The sequence below is a fragment of the Ylistrum balloti genome, unplaced genomic scaffold, assembly GCF_031769215.1.
Source record: "Ylistrum balloti isolate Yb309-2 unplaced genomic scaffold, AGI_CSIRO_Ybal_v1 Utg371880, whole genome shotgun sequence".
NCBI lineage: Eukaryota > Metazoa > Mollusca > Bivalvia > Pectinida > Pectinidae > Ylistrum > Ylistrum balloti.
In genome coordinates, this window is record NW_026782927.1 from 126,939 (window position 1) to 153,152 (window position 26,214).

A 26,214-nucleotide genomic window follows, 5' to 3' on the forward strand; every position below is an offset into this window, starting at 1 on the left:
GTAATGAAAGATAGTTTTTGTTTCTTTCTTTTTATTTCTACATGTACATGGTTTTTTTCTGACCATGGGGAGGGGGTCATTTAACCTTTAAACCTCTGAGTTACCCTCTGCACCAAATAATACCTCTCCTTAGTGTTAAACTTGTCTCATAATCGGCAGAGTTTTGATAAATATTTCCTGTACTTTGATAACCTCTTAGATCTAATTAAATATCAATGAGAGAATTCTAGTACCTAAGAATCATTTTCATTTGACGTTTTTCCTCAATAATTTTCAGTATTAAACTACAATGATCTCATAGTATTGTTTACAACAACGCCTCCTAACTCCTGGAAATCAGGATTTGATTTGAAGCGATTGCCCCTTGAATGGTTGTCTATACATGTATTTGCCGAAGATAGAATGTTCCCACAGTGTAGTTAATCAACCCTTGTTCACCTGTGTTAAGGATAGGAACAACTCCTGGCATATATTCAACATTCCTTAAGATCTGCTTTACTAACATAGCACAACGTTTTACAACTTGTAAAAATTGATTTATTCATAACTTTTACAAAAACATTAAGTAACATGGTTATTCACTTTATCTGACATATGATGAGATAAATATATTTCATCAAGAAATTATTTGACAAAATCTTGACAATACTTCTCACTTAACGCACAAAATACTGCCCTAAAGATGTTGTGTTGTTGACCTGAGAATTACTAACACCATGCCTTCGTCCCTACATTCAAATTTCCAGTAAACAAATGTTATTGAAAAAATTTAGTGTGAACTTTTAGTCTTATCGTGTATTGTCCTAAGCTGGCTTCACAGAAAGCAAGAGAACTAACTGGCTTAGGTGTGGTAGATGTCCTTTACATATGATAGCTAGACCAGCCTGGAAACCCAGAAATTATCAGATTTTTAACTATCTATATAATAATCATATAATTAAAAAGTTTTGAAGTTAAACAAGATATTTTCTTTATATTTTGTCTGCAAATAAACAAAATGTATATCTTTTTACAAATCTACTGACATTTATCACTAGACTGACCACTGGTCAAGAGATTCTATCTGTCATTGTGACAACAACCTGCGGCCACAGGGCCCTTATCACAATGGTGGTCAGTGACAGTTTAACAGGATTTTACTAAGTACCCCAAGCTGTAACAATAATATGTGATAATCTTTCCCTGTCCTTGGCTGTCCCAAACTGACCACTCGAACATACAGTAGGTAGGCACAATGCATCTCACACCAACCAGCACAACATATACAGCAATAACAATGAAAAATGTTGATCAAAAGACAGGCAATACATGACGTTATTCAAGATGCATAGACTTTAGCTCAAAATGAAGCATTTGACACATATTTGCTTGTCCTTAATTCCATTTTATTTCCAAATCTGCTATCAAAAGGCACCAACAGGCTAATATCCTCTGTCTACAATTGAGAGTAAATTTTCAATTGACAAATACTTTCATATTTACATATGAGATAACCATATTTTCTATTTATGGCAATTAGGTTGTTTGATAAAAGTTTTTTAAGCTGTCTTTCAATTAAACCTAAATAGTAAAACACCTGCCGTGCTGACCAGAAGAGGATATTGGGGCTGCGTTTTATGACACACCTGAGCTTGTCCAGTGGACGTTAACATCATAGGGACATACATCACCCCGAACGTTATATGACTACATCCATGATTACCTGAACATTGTTACAAGGACCTATAACCTTTTGACAACCTCATACGAAACCAGTTAGTACAGTGAGACATCACAATCCGCCCATTACCTGGTTTTTATTGGTTGATTACATCCTGCCCCCTACTTATTGGTATGTAACACTAGTTTTCACCCTCCAGTGAGAAGCCCTTTCATCTCACCCTATTCTACTTCAGGAAGGAAGTTTGCAACAGATATCCCCCCAAACAATTATTCCTACCTAGTAGATAATTATTTCTGATTCTATTTTGATGGGTTTTTTATTAACATTTTGAAATGTCACCTTTCTTCCCCAGTAGTTCATGAATACGGAAGATTTCCAACCACCAGATAACAAGAATCTATCCTTTTTAAAATGTGAATAATATTTCCCCTTCAAAAAGATTCATGTCTATCAGAAAATGTTTCTTTTTAAAAGTACTTGACAGTCTAGCTATGCATAAGCTATTCAGTTTCATAAAACATGACAAGAGAATACAGGGATTCACATATCCTGCATTCCAGAATGCAACTTTCTAAAAATGTAGACAGGTAATGACACTTTTGACATCTGATATATATAGCTACAATATTCATGGACATTTTGAATATTTTGAGATCGATGTCTGTTGATTAGCCCACCATTTTTTTCCCTTGGAAAAACAACAATCCAAATGCTATATCAGCACCCAGAAATAAGCCCACCCCTTGCTTTGAGTTAATTATTATCATCTTTAGGATTATTATGTGTTTGCCCCCAGGGTTTAATGCAGAATAAAAATGTTTCCAAGAAGAAGTTGAACAATTCATCAGATTTGACACTTTAATTAGGCTGACCTACTGACTGACATTTACACTGTACACAATGGTATAGGTGACAGCCATCATTTCCTTACTCTTCAATGACATATACACATATACATTGCTTTCTAAAAACAATGAGCTGATCACTTTAACTCCACTCTCAGAAACCTAAAATCGGATTCATCAAACTTTTCTACATTTTATCATTCAAATTTTACTTGGATGAATTTACTCTGCATCTTCCATCCCAGAAAATTATTGATTTTGTAAAACTTTATGGAAAAAAAATAATGACTTTACTGATGCAAACCCATCTAAATGTACAAACAACATGAATTTTCTTAATAGGCAAATCAAGAAAATGACCCAAAACCATGAAAATCAAACAAGACATGCTCTGTTGTAATCTCAGGCATATGAGGAAACCAACCACTTAGACACTTTGAATTGAATGTTATAACTACAGGTCATTGAAACAGGACAGACTCATTATACACATTCAAAGCAGCCTCAAAGTAGCAATGCTTTTGAATTTTAAGACGTTCTACACTGTATATATAGATATTAATTCACCTCTGCTCATTAATACTAATTCATGGAATTTCTAACTCAGATTCACTCATCCAAATCATTTTTGATATATCAGAAGTATTACTTCCTGATAATTTGGAGAGAATTACAAAAGCGTTTCTAAATCAACTGAGATGTGTGTTTGTAAGTTGTGTCATAATCAATCAGGGTATTTTGTTTGATCTCTGAAATTTAAAATCTGGTTTTAAAGAATAAATTTTGTGTTTGTGTGCAAAAATGCATACACCTGCATGAATGTGCACAGTAAACAAAGACTTACGGAATGTAGAGGGGGGCGAGATCGAATGAATTCAAGAATCACAGCATGCGCATCTCTTTTCACCTTAGGTGGAATGTCACCATTTACCTGTAAATGAAGGTCAAGATAGCCAGGTAAACACACACAGATATAAAACAGCATCAGCCAAACATGCAGTCATTCCTGATAACAGAAAATCTTGTTAAAATAATGTCTGTACAGTTGCATAGGTGTGAAAGTTTGGTTAATTTGAATAAATTTGGATACCAAATTTTCTAGGTTCAAACATTAATAGCCTTTAGCACATCTAGTTCCTTGTTTCAAAACAGATGTCAGCTACCAGGCCTTTCTGCAAGGAATTTTTAAGGTTGCTAAGATTAACCAATTATATCACCTTCATGCAATTAATTCTTAAATTTTGCCATTTACTCTCCAACATTTGTCCAAATTGGTGTAAAAAGACCAGGGCAACTGCTCTTAAAGGTATAGGCGTAGAAAAAAGTTTACATGATTTTCCCTCTGGACTAATAGCTAAGAGATATTTTTACATAGGTTAACAAATATGAAATATCTGAGAGTCATGTTGTACTTAAACATTTTTGAAAGACTATCAATAACATTTCCTCATCGTCAACACATCACAAGGGATTAGTCATTTTCAAATGCATTAGAAAGAGGAAATCTTCAATCTCATGCAACAAAACCAGAAAAGATTGCATTCACATTTAAAAATTTCTCATTTGGTTAGAATCAAATGGAATCATTCAAAAATGATTTTTTTTTATCACAAGCAGAAAACCCATGACATTCAAACCAAATCATGCAACCACTTCAGTGTTATCTGTCAACTGTCCATGTATTACAGGAAACACAGTTTTAGACTTTTCTTTGAATTATCTCAACAGTAAGTTAACAATACTAGAAGCCCATTACATGACCTAATACAGACAATCTAATAGCTCCGGTCTAGGTTGGGAAGCTCGACAGCAATTAGGCGAAATCTCTTCGGCATTAAAGGATGTTTACAATGTAATATCCCTCTAACTGTCACTTTACCTATCAACAACTTCTGTATAAAGGGCAGAAAGTCCAATAAAACATCCAAGTTACAATGGTAATTCTCTAATGAAACTTATTTAAGACATCTGAAGGTTTATAAGTTACAACATTTAACTTTTCTAACAAGATATCAGCTTTTCTGTAATTCAGGTGTATTACATAGGATATAAAATCACATATAGGGCTTGTATTACACCACAAGCACAGGTCAATTAGTGTAAGTAGTAGGAAAAGGGCCACTATGTATTGATGTCGCAACACCAAAAGATTTTCCTAAAAACTATTGGTATACCAGGTAAACTTCTTTCGAACAGGATTAAAAAACAGACTTCCACTTTGCTTTACATTTTTTCAAAAAGTTCATAATTTTTTCTGCAGCCTAAGAGTTTACATAATACAGATAATAAACCCTCGCTCAGTAATAAGCCCACCCATATCAAATGCTGTTCAGTAGCAAAACTAATCAATGCTCTATTTCGTTGACCTAAGCCTCTATATTGAAGAAACGTGTCAGAATGCTGGGTTTACAGTATGGTATAATTAAAAATGACTCAAAGTATTTTGTACCATCACTTGTTGAGAACTACTGAAGGGACAAGTAAGAATAACATGTTAATTTTACTGACAAGAAGAAAGTTATAACCATTGTACAGTAAGGGAACATTTAGAATACCTACCAGAGTCTTTCGGAGGTTGTATCTCCTTGTACGTATGTCCTCGAGTAAAACCTCGAATGGCGTCAGTTCATATTCTCTTGGGGTAAGGTTAGTGTGTTGCACACTTTTTAACCTCACCCCGTGGCGTAGTTGCTTCATTATCTGTACCCATAGCCTCGCCTTAATAAAGCACAAGAAGGTCAAGTTAAAGATAGTTAATGTCAGACAGCAATATTACATGGATCAATTATAAAAATAAAAACAAAAACACATCAAGACAATAGTTTAATGGGATTATGTAGATATCTCAGATCAAACAATCTGTCCTCCACTGTTTGAAATTACAAATGCTTTTTTTGTCAAAGTAACTGTTAAATACTTAAGGACAATTAAATAATTGTTTTGAAATATGATTGGTTACCAATTTGTTGACCTTGTCAATGATTGGTCAGCAATGTGTTGACCTTCTAAATGATTGGTCAGCAATGTGCTGACCTTGTCAATGATTGGTCAGCAATGTGCTGACCTTCTAAATGATTGATCAGCAATGTGTTGACCTTCTAAATGATTGGTCAGCAATATGTTGGCCTTCTTAATACCATCCTTTATCACTTTAGGATTAAATTATCTATCTTATCTTTACAGTTGATAGTCAAAGGAGATGGCTGATGTTTTGGTCATACAAGTGTGATGAAAATTTAGGATCTTAAGTATGATTTACATGAAATACTAATGCTTATATTTTCCTCAGCTGCAAACAAATTGGAGCCAATTTAAGGTCATTCAAATACATAAAAAAGAAATAATCCGATTTTCTTTATATTTCACATGGTTTATGATTACAAGCAATCAGTCAATAACCTACCCAGTCGTTCCTTTGTAAATCCTCCAACAATGTGAGACCATCATCTTCATTTGCCTGCAGGCTCTATACAGAAAATGTAACTTATTAAATATCGAAAAAACTTCTACGTTTCAAATCATAACACACATCCTCCAAGGACATGGAATGAAACGATAACCACACATGGTTAATCAAGTATGTAGATTCATTGTATATGGCACCAAATCTGTAATCCCTGCATATCCTTTTATGTTGTCACGCAATTTCAATAAATTTTTACAGCTTATATGTCAAAACAACTTTTGGACAGAAGTCAAGAGACAGGAAGACATGACTCAATTTATTGACTTCTTCACTCATGGCACCACCTGTTTTTTTTGTGTTTGTTTATATGGAATGGTGAAGGTAAGGCGACACTTAGCCAATACCTTTTAGCTGTACCTATACTGTCTCAGCCTGATTTACAGAGTAATCAGATGTGTGACCCCCAATATCTTTCTTGTTCTGTATCACCCTATCTTAAAAAGGTCAAAATCTACTTATCATCCTTCATCTGTATAAAATTGTGTTTAACACAGCCTGCGTTTGTGTACTCTACTACCATCTTGCTGCCTTCATATGCTGCCTCGCCCTACCCCCTCCCTCTTTCAGGGTAGACCCTGCAGATTATTGAAAAAAACAGTTATACCTTTCCATCTATAGCGGATTTCCCTTCCCCCATAAGGTATGTACACTAAAAGGATTCTCTTATAAGCCTGTTTCAGGGTAAGCCTCTAGAAACCCAGCAATAATACACAACCCCCCCTAAAACTCTCTACATATCAGTCTGTTTCAGGGTATGGCTCTAGGTTCTAGAAACCAAGCAATAATACACAACCACACCCCAGCTATCTGCTTTTTTTGGTATGTATTCTAAAAAAACATTTTCAGGTGAGGGCAATCAAATACACTAATAGTCTCTACCTCCATTTTGAATGGAAAGAATTAGAAGATTCTCTAATCTGCCTGTTTCGGGGTAGGGCTACACATGGGAGACCTTTTATTTCTACATAACCATTCACTTGCTTTGTTTAGGTCACCCCAGCCCTCTACAACATTAACATGTAGTAACAACGTGTTTTATGTAAATGTTAAAGGTATCAATTTCCTCACAATAAGAGTTAGGACCAGCTGTTTTAGCCCTAATAATATTCAGAGTAATGCCTGACCATATGAACTTTCTATCTTACATCTCCTCAACTTGTTTGTAGGATGTGGTAAGCTAATTTGCATACATTTATCCTTGTAATTACATTTCAAACATAAATTACATCAATTGTATTCATGTTCACACCGAACTTCTCCGCCTACTACAAAAAACAATTGTCATAATCGTCATATCACGATTCATATGGTTTTGAATTGTTAAAATTTCAGGATACAGGTTTAAATAAAATCTGGAGAGACATATCACTACATCTAAAATTTCTTATTGTTTGGATATGAAACACCTCTGTATCAATTTTTTTCATGGCAAGTTTCCATTGGATTTGAAATACCGGATTTCTTTTAAAATTTTATGATAGACTTTGAGACCTGTTTACTTTTAAAGACCATAAATGAATGCTGGCACTACAACTAAAAACAAGACTTTCTGTTTCTTGCCAGCATGAAGCATTAACCTGCTTCCTATACACACCTCTTTCCCAGTGGAAATTTGTTCCAAGAAAGAGCAAAGTTCCTGGGCCTCTGCAACAAGTGCGCGACACACCGCTCGATAATGGTTTCCTGGGTTAACTTCATTGGACAGGTGCTGCTCACAGATCTACAATAACAAGAAAGGAAAGGTCAACATGGATACATGTACACAAAAAGGCATGTCAGCATATATCACCATGGATACATGTACACAAAAAGGCATGTCAGTATATATCACCATGGATACATGTTCACAAAATAGCATGTCAGCAAAGATCACTATGGACACAAGCAAGAGTGCCATGTCAGTATATACTACTACAGATACAGGTATAGCTCTAAGATTGGTAAGGTCATCATAGACATATGAACTGCAATGGTTTGTGTGATTGCCACAGAAATCATAACAAAAGGATGGCAACTGATGAATGCAAAAACCTTTGGAGTCTGTGACTTTACTCTCATCACATATGTTGTTTTTGCTAATTTTTTTCATGGCATCCATACCAGCTACGAATGTTATGTTACAAATTATAATTTTATGACGTCATTAAGATAATGTTGCAGATATGATAGATTCCTATCAAAAATGGTAAACATTTGAATCAAACAGTGAAACTGAATAGATCTAATTTATACGTTATGGGAGACTTTATATCAAGAAATCATAAATGTAAAAAATATTTACAATTGTCGCTTATGTATGTCCTGTCAAATAGATTGAAAATGAGATGCTTTAAAATCAAAAGGCGAATTGAAACGAAAACAGAAAAATTATCTCTCTGAAATTCACATAATAATCTTGCATGATATATCCATTTCAGAAAAACATTTCATTTCTCCAACAACCTTTTTCCCCTTGATACAACTTTTTAGATATAAAGTTACTCAACAATGAGGAAAAATGATACAATTCAATGTAAACATGAGATATATATGTCAAGTCAAGAAGACTATAAAACTACATTCCATTTTCCCATGTTCACATGCCACTGGATCTATATTACAACTAATCTAAAAACATTTCTATAAAGATATACAATAACTCAAAGAGGCCATTGTTCCAAGGCCTAGATTCAAATCACCATTCATTTTACAATAGTATTCCCATAATAGTAATCACTGTTGAGGTCATAGGTCACATATATCTCTATACATGTCACAAGGTCAAAGTTCATCAACACTAATTGTTCCACTAAGGTGCTGACTATAAATGTTTTGATACATAAATCAGGAAGACTATATACAACTAGTGTAAAAAGGGTAGCTTTCAAGTCATATTTACAGACATACCTACGCCTAAATGATGCATGCATCCCAATTGGTCATTTTATGATGTTAGGGTTGACTGGGTTTGAAAAACATCAGGAAATTGTCTAAAACATTTTGTGAACAACATTTAAACACTAACAAAACCAAATGTAATTCAGATATTTTATTACACTGTTAGGACCAAACACCTGTTCATATTGTTTCTCAAAAACTACCTATATGTACCGGCCTCTAACCACACAATGGTTTAGTCCACTACACGAACTAAAGCATTGAATATATACAGAATGGAAGAATATTTCCTCCAATCCTCAGATGTTTAGTATTTAAATTCCCATGTTTACTAATCCTATACTTCTAGAATAGTTTCCTGCTCATATATATGCAATGCTGTGTCTACAATGGAAGATCTCCCGATAACATTATAAGTCCTTTGTACAGAGGAGATTGTATGTAAGGCTTTTAAATGTCTTACCCAGACATACAATTACAACTATAAGATACATGTATCAAGCCTAAAGAGAAGAGAGAAAATGACAGCTGCACTGGTATTCCCTTGAATATAAAACATGTTATGACAAAATTCTCAGATTTTTATATTGATCATTCCATGACACAAGGATCTGGAGAATTTACTCACACCAACTTTGATGGAATTTTCAAGCATCCTTTGTGCTTTTAAAAAAATGAAAGGCATAAATTTGATAAACGGTTGAAATGTTTCCAGTGAAATGTTTAGATTTGAAACTTTGGAAACATAAAAACAAACTGGATTTCAGTTATATCAATATCTAGTGAATGAGTATAGAGGAGGCAAAGATTTAAACAATGTGTTGGTAAATTACCTTATTAATCCTGCATCAGCCAACACTAATCAAAGCCAGGGGTTTGACTTATAACACGACATTAAAATCCATTGTTTTTTTTATCCTATTAAACAGCATAATATACTGGTGGGCTTATTACCAAGCATGGTCATTGCCGGATATTTTTATAATCACACACATTGTCTCTCTGCCTGAGAAAATGTGAGGGATACTGTATGTATAGGGACAGGTGTGATTAGCAGAACAAATGTGGTATGTAAACCTCTATTTGACTAAATTCTCTTTTTCTTGTAGATATATATTTACCACTATAAAATTCTGTAAATCTTATGGACAGTATGATACAGGTGTCTTCTGTAGAGTAGGTGCTACTTTTTCAAAGGTGTAACTTCATAGAAAAACCTTATATATTAAATACCTGGGAGGACCTTGGTGTAGAATCATTATGAATAAAAAGCTAGCCTAAACTATTTTACAATTAAAGTCTATAATAAGAATTTACTGTAAATGTCCGCAATATTTGATGATCAAAATAAAATAGATAATGTAACTCTTCCAGTTTCTTATAGATGGCATCATATATATCTGATGAACTAAAGTCTGTGATGGAAACTTAGGTAGATCATCTATGAAACGATAGACAATACCAACTATTCAAAAGAAAAAAAGATAATCTGATTTCATAATTATCAGAAATGTAGATTTGTTTCCAAAGTTGCAAAAAAGTAACAAAATAAGTAAACATAAATCAGCAAAATTTACAAAACAAATCAGAAATATTTGTATGTAAGTTGAAACCATTCAACTTTTAAATCTATTACTACAAGTATGTTGGTCAAATAGATACAATTATTCATTGACTTTTAAGATTCAGGCGACTTGTACTACCAGGATCTAGTGCATTCTTCCACTATTTTAACACGCGTCTGCTAAAAAAGTCAATCAAGGTGATCAGTTTTCGTTCAGTCAAGGGCGGCCTAGATATAATCTAAAATGCTCAATGTAGTGAACAACACTGACATGAGGTGATCAAAATTTCGCAGAATGTGTTTTTGAAAAAATTAAAAAGTTGAATATGGCAACTAAAAAAATGCTTAAAGATTTAAATCACATATTTTATATGTCTAAAATTGAAGACATTTAATTTTGGGTCACTGATACCATGAAATTATATCAAAAGAAAGGTTCAATTATACTGTCATCTCAAAACATTAAGGTAATCATCCACATAATCCAATGCCTTGTAGATGAATGTTATTAATACCAGATATTGTGTTACATAACATCCACATGTACCAAAATGTTCACATATAATTATATGATCAAGCAAAAACACAACCACAAGATTTTTATCCCTTGATGTCATCAAGTTCTCAACTTTATTTCTTTATTCTTTGTAACAGTGTGTTTCGACAAAAGCTCAAATCTTATTGTACTTAACTGTGAAGTTTGTATTCTTAATATCTTATACTTTTAGTATTGCATGAACTTCCTCAGTTTAATAAATCTCAAATTCCCATTCAAAATTTGTGTTTGATGCTTAATTCCAAAACTAAACTTTTTGTTTCCATTATCATCTATCAAATGCACAAAAGCTACATTGAATAACATTACATAATGTTTTTTCTGTAAATTTTAATTATACACTTTCTGATCTATTAATAATGATTATCATAGCTACAAACCCCAATCAACACGTCCATGAGACCAGGACAGTTGTACTTTAAATTTTCCATCAACCCAGTAAATTGAATCACTTTAAATGATACTAAATATTTGAATTGTTTCCATGCATCTGCTGATGTCAACAAATAACTAGATTACAGGGCACAAACATGGCAAATCTATTTTTAGTTTTTAATTACAATAGTGACTAAATTTGCTTGAAAAATGTGTCCTTATTCACAAAAGTTAAAGCAAGTTTATGCATATTTTATGGACAATAAGAGAAATAACACTTTAAGCTTAATTACAAATTAAAGATGACCACACCTGTTAGGAGAGTGAGTCATGACCAAGATGTCTCCTTTTAAATAGATACAGGTGCATGTCCAGTCAATTCTGGTACATGTCTGACCATCCATTGACCTGGAAATGACTGGTCATTAGGAGCTGGTATCAATTCAATTCAATCATACAGATATACCTTAGCTGTGGCTGGTCAGTGCAGAGATCAAAGTACAAAAGATATGTGAACAACTCATGTCCTTTGAAAAAAACATTGGGAGAGGGGTGGGCCAATATATTACTGGATCAATTTTGCAATAATTAAACCCATGTAGGAAAATTTAGAAAGCAGAATAAATAACAAAACAAAAATATAATTGGAAAAAAAACCCTTTCACTGGATTATTTAAAGGGAGCAGTCAAAATCATTTAAACCATGTTCTGATAAAAGCTGGATTCCTTACATTATGTTTTAAAACTATCCACATTTATTTTTAAGCACCATGCATACTATTATAGATTTCAGTTTTGATTTTTGTCTTGTTAGCCACTGTAACTGAAGACAATCCCTAGTATAGCAGCAACACAAATCAATCTTTTATAAGCTAAGCAATGTTGCAGGAAAGACATTTGTCTTACTTATTCATCAGCTAGTGTCTGTAACTAGGATTTCTGTACACAAGGGAACTATTGTTAAACACTAGATAAAACAATATATCAGCAGATTCAGAGACTCCTGTGATCATTAAAGCCTTCACAATCCCCGGTAGAACACTGGTTATGAAAATCAATAGGCAGATTTCAGACTTTTGTTGTCATTTTACCTCATAGCTAAAGATAAATGTTTTTAAAATGTAGATAAAAGGACATGAACAACCCATTGATAGGAACCAGTCCATCCTGAGTGATAGCAAATAAATCTATAATTGTCCATTCTACCAAGGTGTTTAGTTATGCCACTTCTTCAGTGGTATTCACCTTTCCACAATTTAGGTATATGTCTGAACAGTAATCTTCACAGGAGTTTGACAGGAGAGTAATCCAAAAGTAGCCTTCATATTTTAGTGGTTTGACAATCCAAGCAACCTTCACCTTTCAGTGGCTTTATGAGAGAAGGGAAAGTAATCCTACAGTGACCTTCACCTTTCAGTGGCTTTATGAGAAGGGAAAGTAATCCAACAGTGACCTTCACCTTTCAGTGGTTTTATAGCATGACAGGAGAAATCTGTGACCTTCACCTTACAGTAGTGGTTTTGCAGTGGGACAAGAGAGTTATCCACTAAAGTGACCATCACCTTTCAAAGTTTGACCCCTTCTGATGCTCCACTTGCAGTGAATCAAAATCTCTTTAATTTAACAAAGTCTGACTCTGAGGATGTCTCCATGCAACAAAATATTGATTTCATGGCACTCAGAAGACATGTTGTGTTATATAATGCCAGTTTACCAACAGCATCACATTCAACTGAATTGGGTAGGTTGTGCTAATTAAGGAAAACAAATTGGTAAATTATTTTGAGCCCCAAAGAAACATTATACATTATATATTATTGCATTTTGTGGGAAAACAAAGGTGAAAAGAATTTTACAAATCTTAATGTCAAAACTGCAGGAAAATTTGAGTGTTTCAAGTGTAGCATATATATATATACAGTGAAACCTCGCTATTAAGACCACTTTGGGGACTGGACATAAGTGGTCTTAATAGCGAGGTGGTCTTAATAGTGAGGTGGATCAGACTGACCGCAAAGAACCGTAACTCTGTTTATATAATTTGGATCAATCATCATTGCAACTATGCCCTTAACATCAAGAACGCACACTGTTGTACAATCCTGGAAGGTCTTTTAGCAGATCAATGCAGCTCTATGATATCATTCTGGTATCACATACACCTAGGATTATCAATGTAAATTAGCCATTAAATATGTGTTTACTGTGTGAAGTTGGCTTCTGGTATCATAATGGTACCAGCATTTCCCTACCTCAATGGTGAATTATCTGTCGTGTTGATCATGAAAACACAGTAACATTGTAGCTTCTCTCATGACAACACCTTTACATTGGGTGCAAATATATTGATTCCTAAGTAATTTGTTACAGTGGAACCTTAAAACTATATACGAGGGATGAAACCGTTACAGGACAGCAAAATAGCATTAATCTATATTTTCACTAAAGAGTAATTATATGGGTAGCCTTATAATTACTGTATTGCTAAACAAAGATGGTATGACATTTTTTGTGTTTCTAAATTAGTGCATTGTTTATTACTAATACAATGGTATAGTTATTTTTAACCTAATTTAGTATAGTTTGGCATTTCGAATACCTTGGTATTCAACTTCTTTATGTAAATGAGTTCAGTTTTGCATTACCAACATCATGGTATGTAATTTTTCAGATGTAAATTAATTAAATTTTGCATTTCAGCTCTGAATATCCATTTGAGAGTAAAATAGGAAAGTCTAATTATTTCTAGTAAAACATAGAAAAAAAACCTTCAACTCTCCATTATTAAATCCCACACACCAGATAGATTAAGGAGGCTCTATATGGAGTAATCTTCCAGCCTTTATACAGTTATAAATTAGACCAACAGTGGTTTGTCAGAATACCCTTTGATCTTCATCGATCAGTATTGATCCGAGTCACTGGGAGACTTATCAATCACACACTTACACTCTGTATATAAACAAGAGTTAAGGTCAGTAGACAATAATTTGAGTTAGCAATGTATTCATGCTACCTGGGGTTTTCAAACCAATATCATGTAGAAACACACAAACAAAAATATTCATCATAGGAAATAACAGGTTTTGAATGAATGTTTAAGGATTGTATAGTCAGTTTGAACTAATGAATATACCTACAAAAAATTATGAATAAATATATCCAGGGAGACATCAGAGATTTGGTGGTACATTGAAGTTAGAAAAGAGGATAAAGCTATCAATATATATATACACACACGTAATTTTAGTTACAATAAAGCACATATCTGCACAACCTGTGACATGTTCTATCCCACCAGCAAGAATTATCAGTGAAAGCCCTTTTAGGTTCCTTTAAGAATGTTTTAAGTTTTGATTAATCCAACTGAATTTATATCACCTACATGAATTCTGATTTCAAGTTTCATGTTAACATAATTAATGAAGATCTGTTATTTTCCCTGAACATCGCAACCATGAACAAATAGATGGCGTTCTGATGAAATATCTTCAAACATAAGATCAAAATCTATAACATTTCTTTAACATAAATTTTAATGTTGATTTTTTTAAAAATAATAGAAATGTCAGACTATGTTAGCATATTCTGATGTCATTATAAGTAAGGCTAACATACATCCTTAATTCTAATCGTCACAAAAGTATGGAGCAATATCTCATTTATTTACAATACAAATGTATTTGTCGCTTGAAATGTCGCTATAAGTCTGTTTTGCTCTATCCAGGCACATGAATCAGTGTCTACATTACAGCACACCTGTACATACTTCTTTTTGCTGTTGTTTTCAAAAGACATTGACAAAATAACCGCTTACAATACCTGTAGTAAATAAGATTTCTGGTGTTTGTCAATCATCCTACATTGATTCAGATAATGATAAGTTATATTTTGCTTCTTGTTGTCACAAAACACTACAATATTGATTAACAAGGAAGTTGCAGAGAAAATAAAGAATTGTGTTTAAGAGAAATATAATGGACAACCTAAGGAAAACCTAGATTGGTGTTTACTATGTGACATTATGACTCAGATGCATACGATGAGTTGTCTAGTACAAACAAGTGTTTATACATGCTGGTAGTGTCATTACTTACAGTAATTCACCCTTATACTTGTTAATAGACAATTTAACTAATATCTGATTTATAATGATGATGATGGGGTCTGCACCAATATGTCAGAGTACACATCCTATTGTGTACTACACAGGGCATCTGTATTATAGTGCATTTCATATTGACATACAATCTTTCTCTAGTATACTGGGAGGAGGAGTCTTAAGTCCTCAACCATGGATGTTACAACTTGGGATATTTTTGTCATTACCCAGCCTCTGATAAATGTTTTAATCATATGAATAATATTTTCAGAATATCAAACGTAAGAATTCAATTTGTAAGTACTCAGTATCTAGATTCACACTAATCTAATTCAGAGGATCACAAGAAATACAAGAATGCTTTCAATTTAAAGTGTTTGATTCTCAAAACTTGTCTTTTGGAAGTTTGTGTTAAAGACCTTTATATATATATATACCTGTATATTAATGGAATGTTTGATAAAGAAAGTATAATAGTTTCACAGAAAACCATCTTGCCAAACAGAAAAATCAGACATCATTGGGCAATCATAAATACAAAAATTAATTCTTTTATCATCACAAAGTTTCAACATTATGTATTAGGGAATGTTTACAGGAAAAATTTACTACATGAGTATTTCCTTCAATTTATTTCATAATGTTCCAACATGGTTTGAAGATATTTTGTTGGATAATCTTTCCTTTCTCACGTCCAAACCTGAATAATTTACCTTAAAACCCATAAGATATACACAATGGCTGTGTTTACATCCTCCTTCATCATTCTATAATTGTCATAATCCAAGGACACTTCAGATGACAGTTTTATTACACAGTTTTACAACTTAAAAGAGGTCAAAATTATGTTTCCTGTTTGCAAACCTTCACATAATACTTATTACCCATAAAGCAAACACACATTTCTGGTTTCTAAAACAGCACACATCATGAATATGAAGATATATCAATTTAATGTCTTGAAACTTTATACTTTGCAATTAAATTTAGATAAAAAACCTAAGTATGCTGATACCAGAGGGTATATCACATTCTCTAGTTGACCTTGTAATGGCGGTCCTCCATTTACACAATAGGGCTGGTATAACCCCGAGTCATTACCAGGTATCATGTTCTGATACCAAACCCTGACTCACATGATCTACAGCAATATAAGTCTGGAATCCTGTTCTTGATTTCTAAAATTTAAGTCAACAAATCAGTTTCTCTAAGAAAGTGTGTTAACCTTAGAGCCAAGGGCTCTCAGGGTATCCTTGATGACATATTGGAAATATAAAGCCAATATTATAATGCCAAACTCATAACATCACATTACATTACAGAGACCACCCATTGCCTCTCAAACCCTACTCCTCCCCCTACCCCGCCCATCTCGAAATACTATTTAAGGCTAGCAATAAAAGGGATTTATCTCCCTTGAGATTCATCAAAATTGAAAATAAAACAAAAAGGAAATTTACTTATGATGTGCACCAAGTTTCAGTAAAACTGGCAAGACAGACATGGAGTTGTATTCCAGACAATCGTCTATCTTTGACAGATGAATGGACAAACAACCTGATTCCAATTATATACCTCAAAAAAATCATTAAAAGGGAAAGTATATCACCTAACTGATTTTGAACTTTTATCTTTGAAATCCAAAGTGTATTATATTTGATATGGAAGTATTCAAATGATTGTGATTTCCAACGTTGATCTGATAAAATTAACACTGTCAGGTTCATACCTGGGGTTTAAAATCACACGTCTCAAGATGTAATCTTACACTTGCTACAGACTTTCATATAGGTTCAACTGAACCACACAGACCTTCAAAGATTTTCTTTTGTTTTGTTGACTTTTAAAATTGGGCAGGAAAATCAATTTTGACCTCAAAGGATCAGTCAAGACAATTAGTTAGAAACTTCAAAGTGGTCTGCGTATTTAAAGGTATGTATTTTCTGTGTACAAGATTTGTCTGAGAATTATATAAAAACACATCAATGATGTTTTTGTTAATCTAACCCTAACATGAAACCATATTAAAAGATTTTTCATATTATACATGTCCATGAAGAGGGTGATTACACTGAATCAGACAGAGGCAATTTGTATGCAAGGTGTTCAAGATGTGTAACAAGTTACAGACATTTAAAATACAACACTTCTTTGGTTTGAGTAAATTTTAAAATTCAAAATCAAAGAAAGCATAACCTATCCCTGGTCTCTGAGAGATTGTACCAAAGCCATATCAATTAGCAAGAATAGTCTGAATATGTCTGACAACTTACATTAATGCCAACGATTTAAAACCTAATTGATCTTAGCCTCTGGCAATAAAATAAAACACCAAATGAAATGACAGTCAACCTGTTTGTAGATATATAATAGGTAGATTGGGCATTTGCGTCCTTTTACATGTAAAATTCTTCAACAGTACCGTTTTCTCTTGACATGAAAACATGACTGACCTTGATGGTTAATTCTAGTTACAAACACATATTGGTAACATTGTAACACTGAACCTACCAGTTTTTCATTAGTAAATCCTGACCTTTGTTGTTGTACTGAACAACAAAATGAAATATAACACACCAAGCGTGTGGCCTATTAAGCATTGGAATCAAAGGAGATATAATTATATTTGTAAAGTCAGGAATGCTCTTTTTTATCATATATGTACATATACCGTATTTATGTGATAATAAGTCCATGCTTGATATTAAGCCGTCCCACATCTTTGTTCTTTTATACCATATATAAATCAACACTATTTCAAGTTTCTTTAATAAGCCCACCCCTTAAAAAGACCAATTTTGCAATTTGGCCTGAGTATACAACAAAACAAGACTTTATGTGGTATAAGTTCTAACCCTAAACATGAAAGGAATTCCGACCCATAACTACATGGTCTAAGCTCCAACTTGTAGCAGTTTATAAAATCACATGTTTATACAAGTAAGAAGGTCTGACACTATAAATAAAATACAAGTTTATCAAAACAATTTCTTATATACATATGGAGTTCCGACCTTATAGCCACACTTCTAGTTCCTACCCCTAGCTGTTCATCAAAACAAATTGTTCATATAGTTATGTATCAAAAATCAAAAAGGAGGTTCAATTCAATAACTAGTGTCTTCAGTGTTCTGACCAGTAGCTGTGTGAGGATGTTGGGACCCTGTAACTACATTGTCTTTAGGGTTCTGACCAGTAGCTGTGTAAGGAGTTGGGGCCCTGTAACTACATTGTCTTTAGGGTTCTGATCCCTGACTGTGTAAGGAGTTAGGACCCTGTAACTACATTGTCTTCAGTGTTCTGACCAGTAGCTGTGTGAGGATGTTAGGACCATGTAACTACATTGTCTTTAGTGTTCTGACCAGTAGCTGTGTAAGGAGTTAGGACCCTGTAACTACATTGTCTTTAGTGTTCTGACCCCTGACTGTGTAAGGAGTTAGGACCCTGTAACTACATTGTCTTTAGTGTTCTGACCCCTAGCTGTGTAAGGAGTTGGGGCCCTGTAACTACATGCTTAGTAAGAGTTATAATTCCTCACAGCATATCAGAAACTACCAGTTAAATGTTGTTTTGCTTGTCCATCTATCAATAAAGTTGTTAGAAGCTTACATAAAAGCCTAACCACTGACATTAATGTCACCATCACTGATCCATGTCTGGAGGGACATAAAAAACATGATTACTATATTAAATTTTTGTACTGATAGATGTGGTCTAGACTGTACCATCCGCCCCTAAGGTGTATAAGTATTTTACAGGTGAAACGGTATTGTCTAATAGTATCCTGCACAGTCAACAACAGGATATCTATATTCATCTGTATCCCTTAGATATTCTATTTATCAAAAAAAAATGTCTTCAGGTTAAAGGTATATAGATTTTGTTCATTAGAGTCTCTCAATACATTATTGGGACATCAAGATGTTGAAATTTCCTAAGAGAGGATAAAAAATTGAGAAATGATACTAGGTTATTTAATTTCCATTTCAACTTTTTTTATTTCCAATACAACTGAAATTTGATGGGATTCTAACACATCTCAGTCACTTTGAAATGTTAATATAAAAATATACTATCTATACACTACAATACTGGTAACATAACAGAAAACTTGACATATTTGTGACTGGATGAAAGATCAGACTTTTATCATAGATAATCAAACTGTTGAAGCTATCTGAGACTTACAGCAAGGACGTCCGGGAAGAGACCATTTTCCTTCGCGTCCTTCTCAATGCCTTCATCATCAGCTGTTGATGCGTCTTCCTCATCCCCGTCTGGATTTGTCATGAACTCCACAAGACCTTCCAATTCGAGGCTGAGGTGACGTTCCTCCGCTGCCCCCATTCCATAATCGAGGGCCTGGTAGATAACAAGTCCGAGTCCCTGTACTGCCTGCCATAGAAACAACATACAAAACAATGACCACAGATCAAAAGGTTTATATTCCTAAACAATACTTTCTGAAATCTATTGTAATACATTTTCCTTTAAACTTATCCCCTGTGATTAATAGGAGAATCTGAAGTACGGTTCTATTAAATTTATCTGTTAATACATCTTTTTGTTTATTTTCACTTAATAGGAGAATCTAAAGTACGGTTCTATTAAATTTATCTGTTAATATATCTTTTTGTTTCTTTTCTCTTTCCATGCCTTGGCTTTATACCAAAACTCACATTAAATTTTGTAACCTTTCAAGCTTTATATTATAAAGCAGTCCTAATTTTTAAAACCTTTTTTGTTTGTATGGAAACAGATAAGCAACTGAGCAAACTTTCTATAAGAAGGCAATAATTAAATATTTTATCTTGACTACAATTACAGAGGACACCTGTGTATGATCAAATTACTTAGCTATATTTCTAGTGTGCCTTCTGAAATGAAACAGATTCTGTTGTTCATACTTCATGTCACCGTAGAAAAAATGGCTAAAGTATATGTGATTCTTTAAGTTTGCATCAAAAAGTGTTTTAAGATACAAACTAGCTCACACGCTTAATTTTAGCTTGCAGATGATACCAAACCATCAAAAGACAATTCTGCATAGATCATTAATTAAAATCCAAAATACAGTGGAACTGGAATAAAGAAGACATCTCTATTCACACCTAAAATTATCCAGAATGAGAGTTTTTCCAGACACCAAGTTTGAGCTTGAGACCAGTTTTAAGGAGTTATATCTCTTTAAAACGTTCATGATAGAAATTTGATTGATCTGATCAAGTTTATGCCAGTTAATGGGAAAATGTTGACAACCTGATCTGTCTTTTATGTGCTGTGAAATGTTTCAATATTACATCTATTTTGTCCCAATTGTGTACCTTCATCATTCGTGTTTCTACAAGTCCACTTGATGTAGTGGGATTTTACAGTTAAAAGTTATTTATAGAGGACATTCAAGGTGCAGAGAAAAGAAGCCTTTATACACAGGTGGCCTTTACATAAAGGTTCAATTAGTATGAATTGCATTACAGGGAACCAAAACAGGTGGTCTCTATAGACAAGTGGTCTTTATACTCAAATGTCTTTATACACAGGTGGTCTTTACTTAAATGTTCAATTAGTATGAATTGCATTACATAGGAAACCAAAATCAAGTGGTTGTGAAAGACAGGTTACCTTCAGTAGAAATTCAATAGGGAACAAAAAATGACATCTTTATAGACAGGTGGTCTTTGTATAAGGTGGTCTTTAAAACAAGTTTGACTAATGCATTGCCTAAATAGCAACTGTGAGATATAAAATATACTGAACTAATTAGTGGACATGTAATACCTCTTTTAATTACCTATTTGATGTATAATTTATATGTACTTCATTGATTTTAACATTTTCTGTACATATAACAGGTAAATACTGTATGATATAGTTAATTTCGCCATTAAACATATAAATACTGTAAAGTACCGTTAACTTCACCATTAAACATATAAACATTTTACAGTACAGTTAACTATGTCATATAACATATAAATACTGTACAGTACAGTTAACTTCACCATTAAACATATAAACATTTTACAGTACATAATATGTCATATAACATATAAACATTTTACAGTACAGTTAACTATGTCATATAACATATAAATACTGTACAGTACAGTTAACTTCACCATTAAACATATAAACATTTTACAGTACAGTTAACTATGTCATATAACATATAAATACTGTACAGTACAGTTAACTTCACCATTAAACATATAAACATTTTACAGTACAGTTAACTATGTCATATAACATATAAATACTGTACAGTACAGTTAACTTCACCATTAAACATATAAACATTTTACAGTACAGTTAACAGTATAACATATAAATACTGTACAGTACAGTTAACTTCAACATAAACATATAAACATTTTACAGTACAGTTAACTATGTCATATAACATATAAACATTTTACAGTACAGTTAACTATGTCATATAACATATAAATACTGTACAGTACAGTTAACTATGTCATATAACATATAAACATTTTACAGTACAGTTAACTATGTCATATAACATATAAACATTTTACAGTACAGTTAACTATGTCATATAACATATAAACATTTTACAGTACAGTTAACTATGTCATATAACATATAAATACTGTACAGTACAGTTAACTATGTCATATAACATATAAATACTGTACAGTACAGTTAACTTCACCATTAAACATATAAACATTTTACAGTACAGTTAACTATGTCATATAACATATGAATACTGTACATAACTTCTCCATTAAACATATAAATACTGTACAGCACAGTTAACTTCTCCATTAAACATATAAATACTGTACAGTACAGTTAACTATGTCATATAACATATAAATACTGTACAGTACAGTTAACTATGTCATATAACATATAAATATTTTACAGTACAGTTAACTATGTCATATAACATATAAACATTTTACAGTACAGTTAACTATGTCATATAACATATAAATACTGTACAGTACAGTTAACTTCTCCATTAAACATATAAATACTGTACAGTACAGTTAACTATGTCATATAACATATAAACATTTTACAGTACAGTTAACTATGTCATATAACATATAAACATTTTACAGTACAGTTAACTATGTCATATAACATATAAACATCTTACAGTACAGTTAACTATGTCATATAACATATAAACATTTTACAGTACAGTTAACTATGTCATATAACATATAAACATTTTACAGTACAGTTAACTATGTCATATAACATATAAATACTGTACAGTACAGTTAACTATGTCATATAACATATAAACATTTTACAGTACAGTTAACTATGTCATATAACATATAAATACTGTACATAGTTAAAATTAAACATATAAATTTACAGTACAGCCATTAACATATAAATACTGTACAGTACAGTTAACTTCTCCATTAAACATATAAATACTGTACAGTACAGTTAACTTCGCCATTAAACATATAAATACTGTACAGTACAGTTAACTTCTCCATTAAACATATAAATACTGTACAGTACAGTTAACTTCGCCATTAAACAAAAAATTCTGTACAGTACAGTTAACTGCCATGAAACAAATTGCACTTCACCCTGGGTAGATTTTACACTTTTTAATATTGGCTATCTTGTCTTTCTGTATTTTCCCACACTTGAAATGTACTTAGAGTGCATATTATCTTGTATCACATAATTTACAAGATAGGCCTGCAAATTGTTTTCTCACCAGTGTTGGCACATCACTTTGATTTACAACCCACGTCTACACATACTACATGTAAAACATCAACAAACCTAAGATAGCAGTTTTTTTGCTTTTTAAATTGATATAAGAATTTTCCTTTTAACATGAAGATGTCATCTATTTTCAGGTTTAGTACAGTATAGGTATATGGTTGTTGTAACAATTAAGAATGAATCACACAACCAGACTGTCATATATATCTGAATTTCTTGACCTGTTTCAACATAACATTATGTACATATCTTCATTCAAATAAGAGCCTTTTTAATTTCAGTTCGTCGGCATGTGAAATTAACATAATGCATGCAATACATTATGCTCTCTTAAGCTTGTTTATGGAATGAGATTACAGTATGCATGGATAAAATTTCTAATTTTACACTTCAACTATTCTGCACATATTGTTTAATTCACATATCTAAAGAAAATATTGCTTCCAATAAGTTTTTTTACAAATAGAAATGGGAATATTTTTACCAGTCTAACCTAATATAGTATCAATAGACAACCCCTTCAGTTTGGCATTGGAAATGGTGTTAATTTTTTATTTGATAGCTATCCAGAATGTAATGTGATATATCTTTTTATCTACCATGTTGTTTTTGACAGTGTTTCATTGTAGAATTGGCATAATATTATGGTCCTTATTCAGTACTCTGTGTACCATACTTAATATAATAAATGATTGCCACCCATATCAGTTATATACCAATGTACAACAACCATTTCTTGCACTGAGCATGCAGTCATATAATTCTTATGATAATTTGTAGTAGAAGTGGGCAGGAAAAAAAATCATTAATGCTACATTTCAAAGATATCTGAAGTATTTTAAAGAATTATTTAAATTTTCAAAAACTGGTAAGCAAGACAGCACTTACTGGATTAAATACAGTAAATTTAGTTCTAAGACATGCTGACCTACAAAAACAGATATTAATATAAATCAAGCTAAGTGTCCTTGACGATCTAATTAGATTTCCACCAGACCTGACCAATCTTAATTATTCAATGTCCATGAATAAAATAAAATATATGAGATACAGCCAATGCCAGTGGCCCAATTAAGGTAGTGTATGGTTGATTTGGGGCTGGACTTTAGTTGTTCTGGGGCTGGAGTCCCGGGTAACTGGACCATATCATGATAAAAGAAACATGATAATCATTTCAGCCTTTAAAATATTTGGTTTGATGATTGTGATTATTCAATACCTGAACATTGACAACTGTTGTGCCCAACTGTTTTTTAATATCTCTTTGTTTTTGTCTAAATTAATCTGAAATACCATGAATTTAAACTATTTCAGAGAATTTTGTTATCGTGATCCATCTATCTGAACCAGAGATTCATGATAACATCAGTCAGATAATTGCCAAACAAACAAATATCATTGTGATTGTAACAAAAATAAATACCTCGAGACAAGCTCCTAAATAGGAGATAGCAGATAAAAGATCAATTTGCCTGGTTTAAAACTGTGTCTTTTAAATGATTAATTCAGCAGAATATGAGGGCCAATTCAGATCACTAGTTCTATGGGCAGGTGCCTGCCAAGGTTATTAAATGTACATAATTATATGGTGAGGGAAGGTAAAAACATAATATACCAATTTTGAATGATTCTTCAATCCCAAAGCTCAAAATGGTCATATCATAATTAGGATCTTATTCTATGACAATTTCATTTCTTTGCAAATCTGATATAAAAACAGTTGTCATGCACATTATAGATATTACAATATAATGAAATATTCAAATAGTTACAAAATTATGTATATATACTTCAACATATCATTTTTTTCGGGAGTGTCAATGTAGTGAAAGTAAAATGGTCATGTAGTGAAAGTAAAATGGTCATAAGCAGCTGTAGATTAATTTCAAAGCTAATGCGATTTGGTGTCAAGGATTGTGAGCGATATTTTTGCAGGAGACCTGCAATATCTGAATTATCCACAATCTAAGAAACACTGTTTGCCCTTTACCCTATACAGGTTAACAGCAACCTAATTTTTGTAGACCCAGTTACTTACATCACTCTCCGTTACAACCTTGATGTCCTTCCCTGTTACAGAATTCCGCCGTTGCACTGTAAAATATAAATAAAACATTATGATACATTAAATCCAACAAATATCCTATATCAGAGTGAATCTCTAAAAAATTGCAAGAAACATTTTCATATATACATGTAAATAGGAATAAAATTTCATATTCATAACATATATTATCTTGACCATCTAATGTGTTCCTTATAGTATGATATGGATACACTAAAATGAAAAATAGTATTGATGCAAATACCAGTGGACTTTGTCTGAATATAAAAATATGCATGATGTACAAGTACATATTTAAATTTTTTTCTTAATCTGTGTCCCAGGACCCATGATACAAACAATGAAAAAAATGAAAATCAATGTTGATTGAATTATCACTGAATTGATCCATCCACCATTTGGTTTTATTCTTAAAACATTTTATCCTTTAACCCTCCATTTCTTCTTACATATTACAGTTTGTAGTGTTGCCCAAAATTACTCTAGCTCGCAGTCTAAATGCTGTTAAGATTGAGAAGGAGGGGGTGAGAGGAAGGCATCTGCAATAATGTACATTACTCAACCTGTTGAATATGTGTACATATGACAAAATTGAATCAATCAGTTATCTTACAGATAGGAAGGGAGATAATTCTGGTATCTTCTTTTCTTAGTTATCAATAATCCACCAGTATTCTATCAATCTGCATCCTTCCTGTATTTTAAGAAAATATGTCAGTAACCTGTCTATAAAACAGATCTTCACCTCTGATATATACAGGTGTAAATTAATCAGGCGATGAATGTCTTGTTAAAACCATTGCGTGGACTATATTTAGAATACTAATATTCATACAATTACGTCCCATTGTGATATAGCACCAGGTATGCTAAATGTTAAACCAGTCATTTTTTCACAGCTTAAAAGTAGACAGTTATTTTGTCAAAATGAATTTAAACTCAAGAATATCTTTAATCATTTAAGAAATCAATA

General features: G+C 32.6%; 1 protein-coding gene across 1 annotated transcript in view; it reads right to left on the reverse strand.

Moving 5' to 3' along the window:
* LOC132563832 (protein spire homolog 1-like) overlaps positions 1-26,214 on the reverse strand; it is a 69,955-nt gene that overhangs the window by 26,125 nt on the left and 17,616 nt on the right. The window contains exons 2-7 of the mRNA XM_060228584.1: positions 25,215-25,270; positions 19,637-19,843; positions 7,569-7,694; positions 5,912-5,974; positions 5,068-5,226; positions 3,353-3,439 (exon numbers count right to left, since the gene is read on the reverse strand). Of these exons, the coding sequence (XP_060084567.1) occupies positions 3,353-3,439; positions 5,068-5,226; positions 5,912-5,974; positions 7,569-7,694; positions 19,637-19,843; positions 25,215-25,270 (698 nt within the window). The remainder of the gene's footprint in view (positions 1-3,352; positions 3,440-5,067; positions 5,227-5,911; positions 5,975-7,568; positions 7,695-19,636; positions 19,844-25,214; positions 25,271-26,214) is intronic.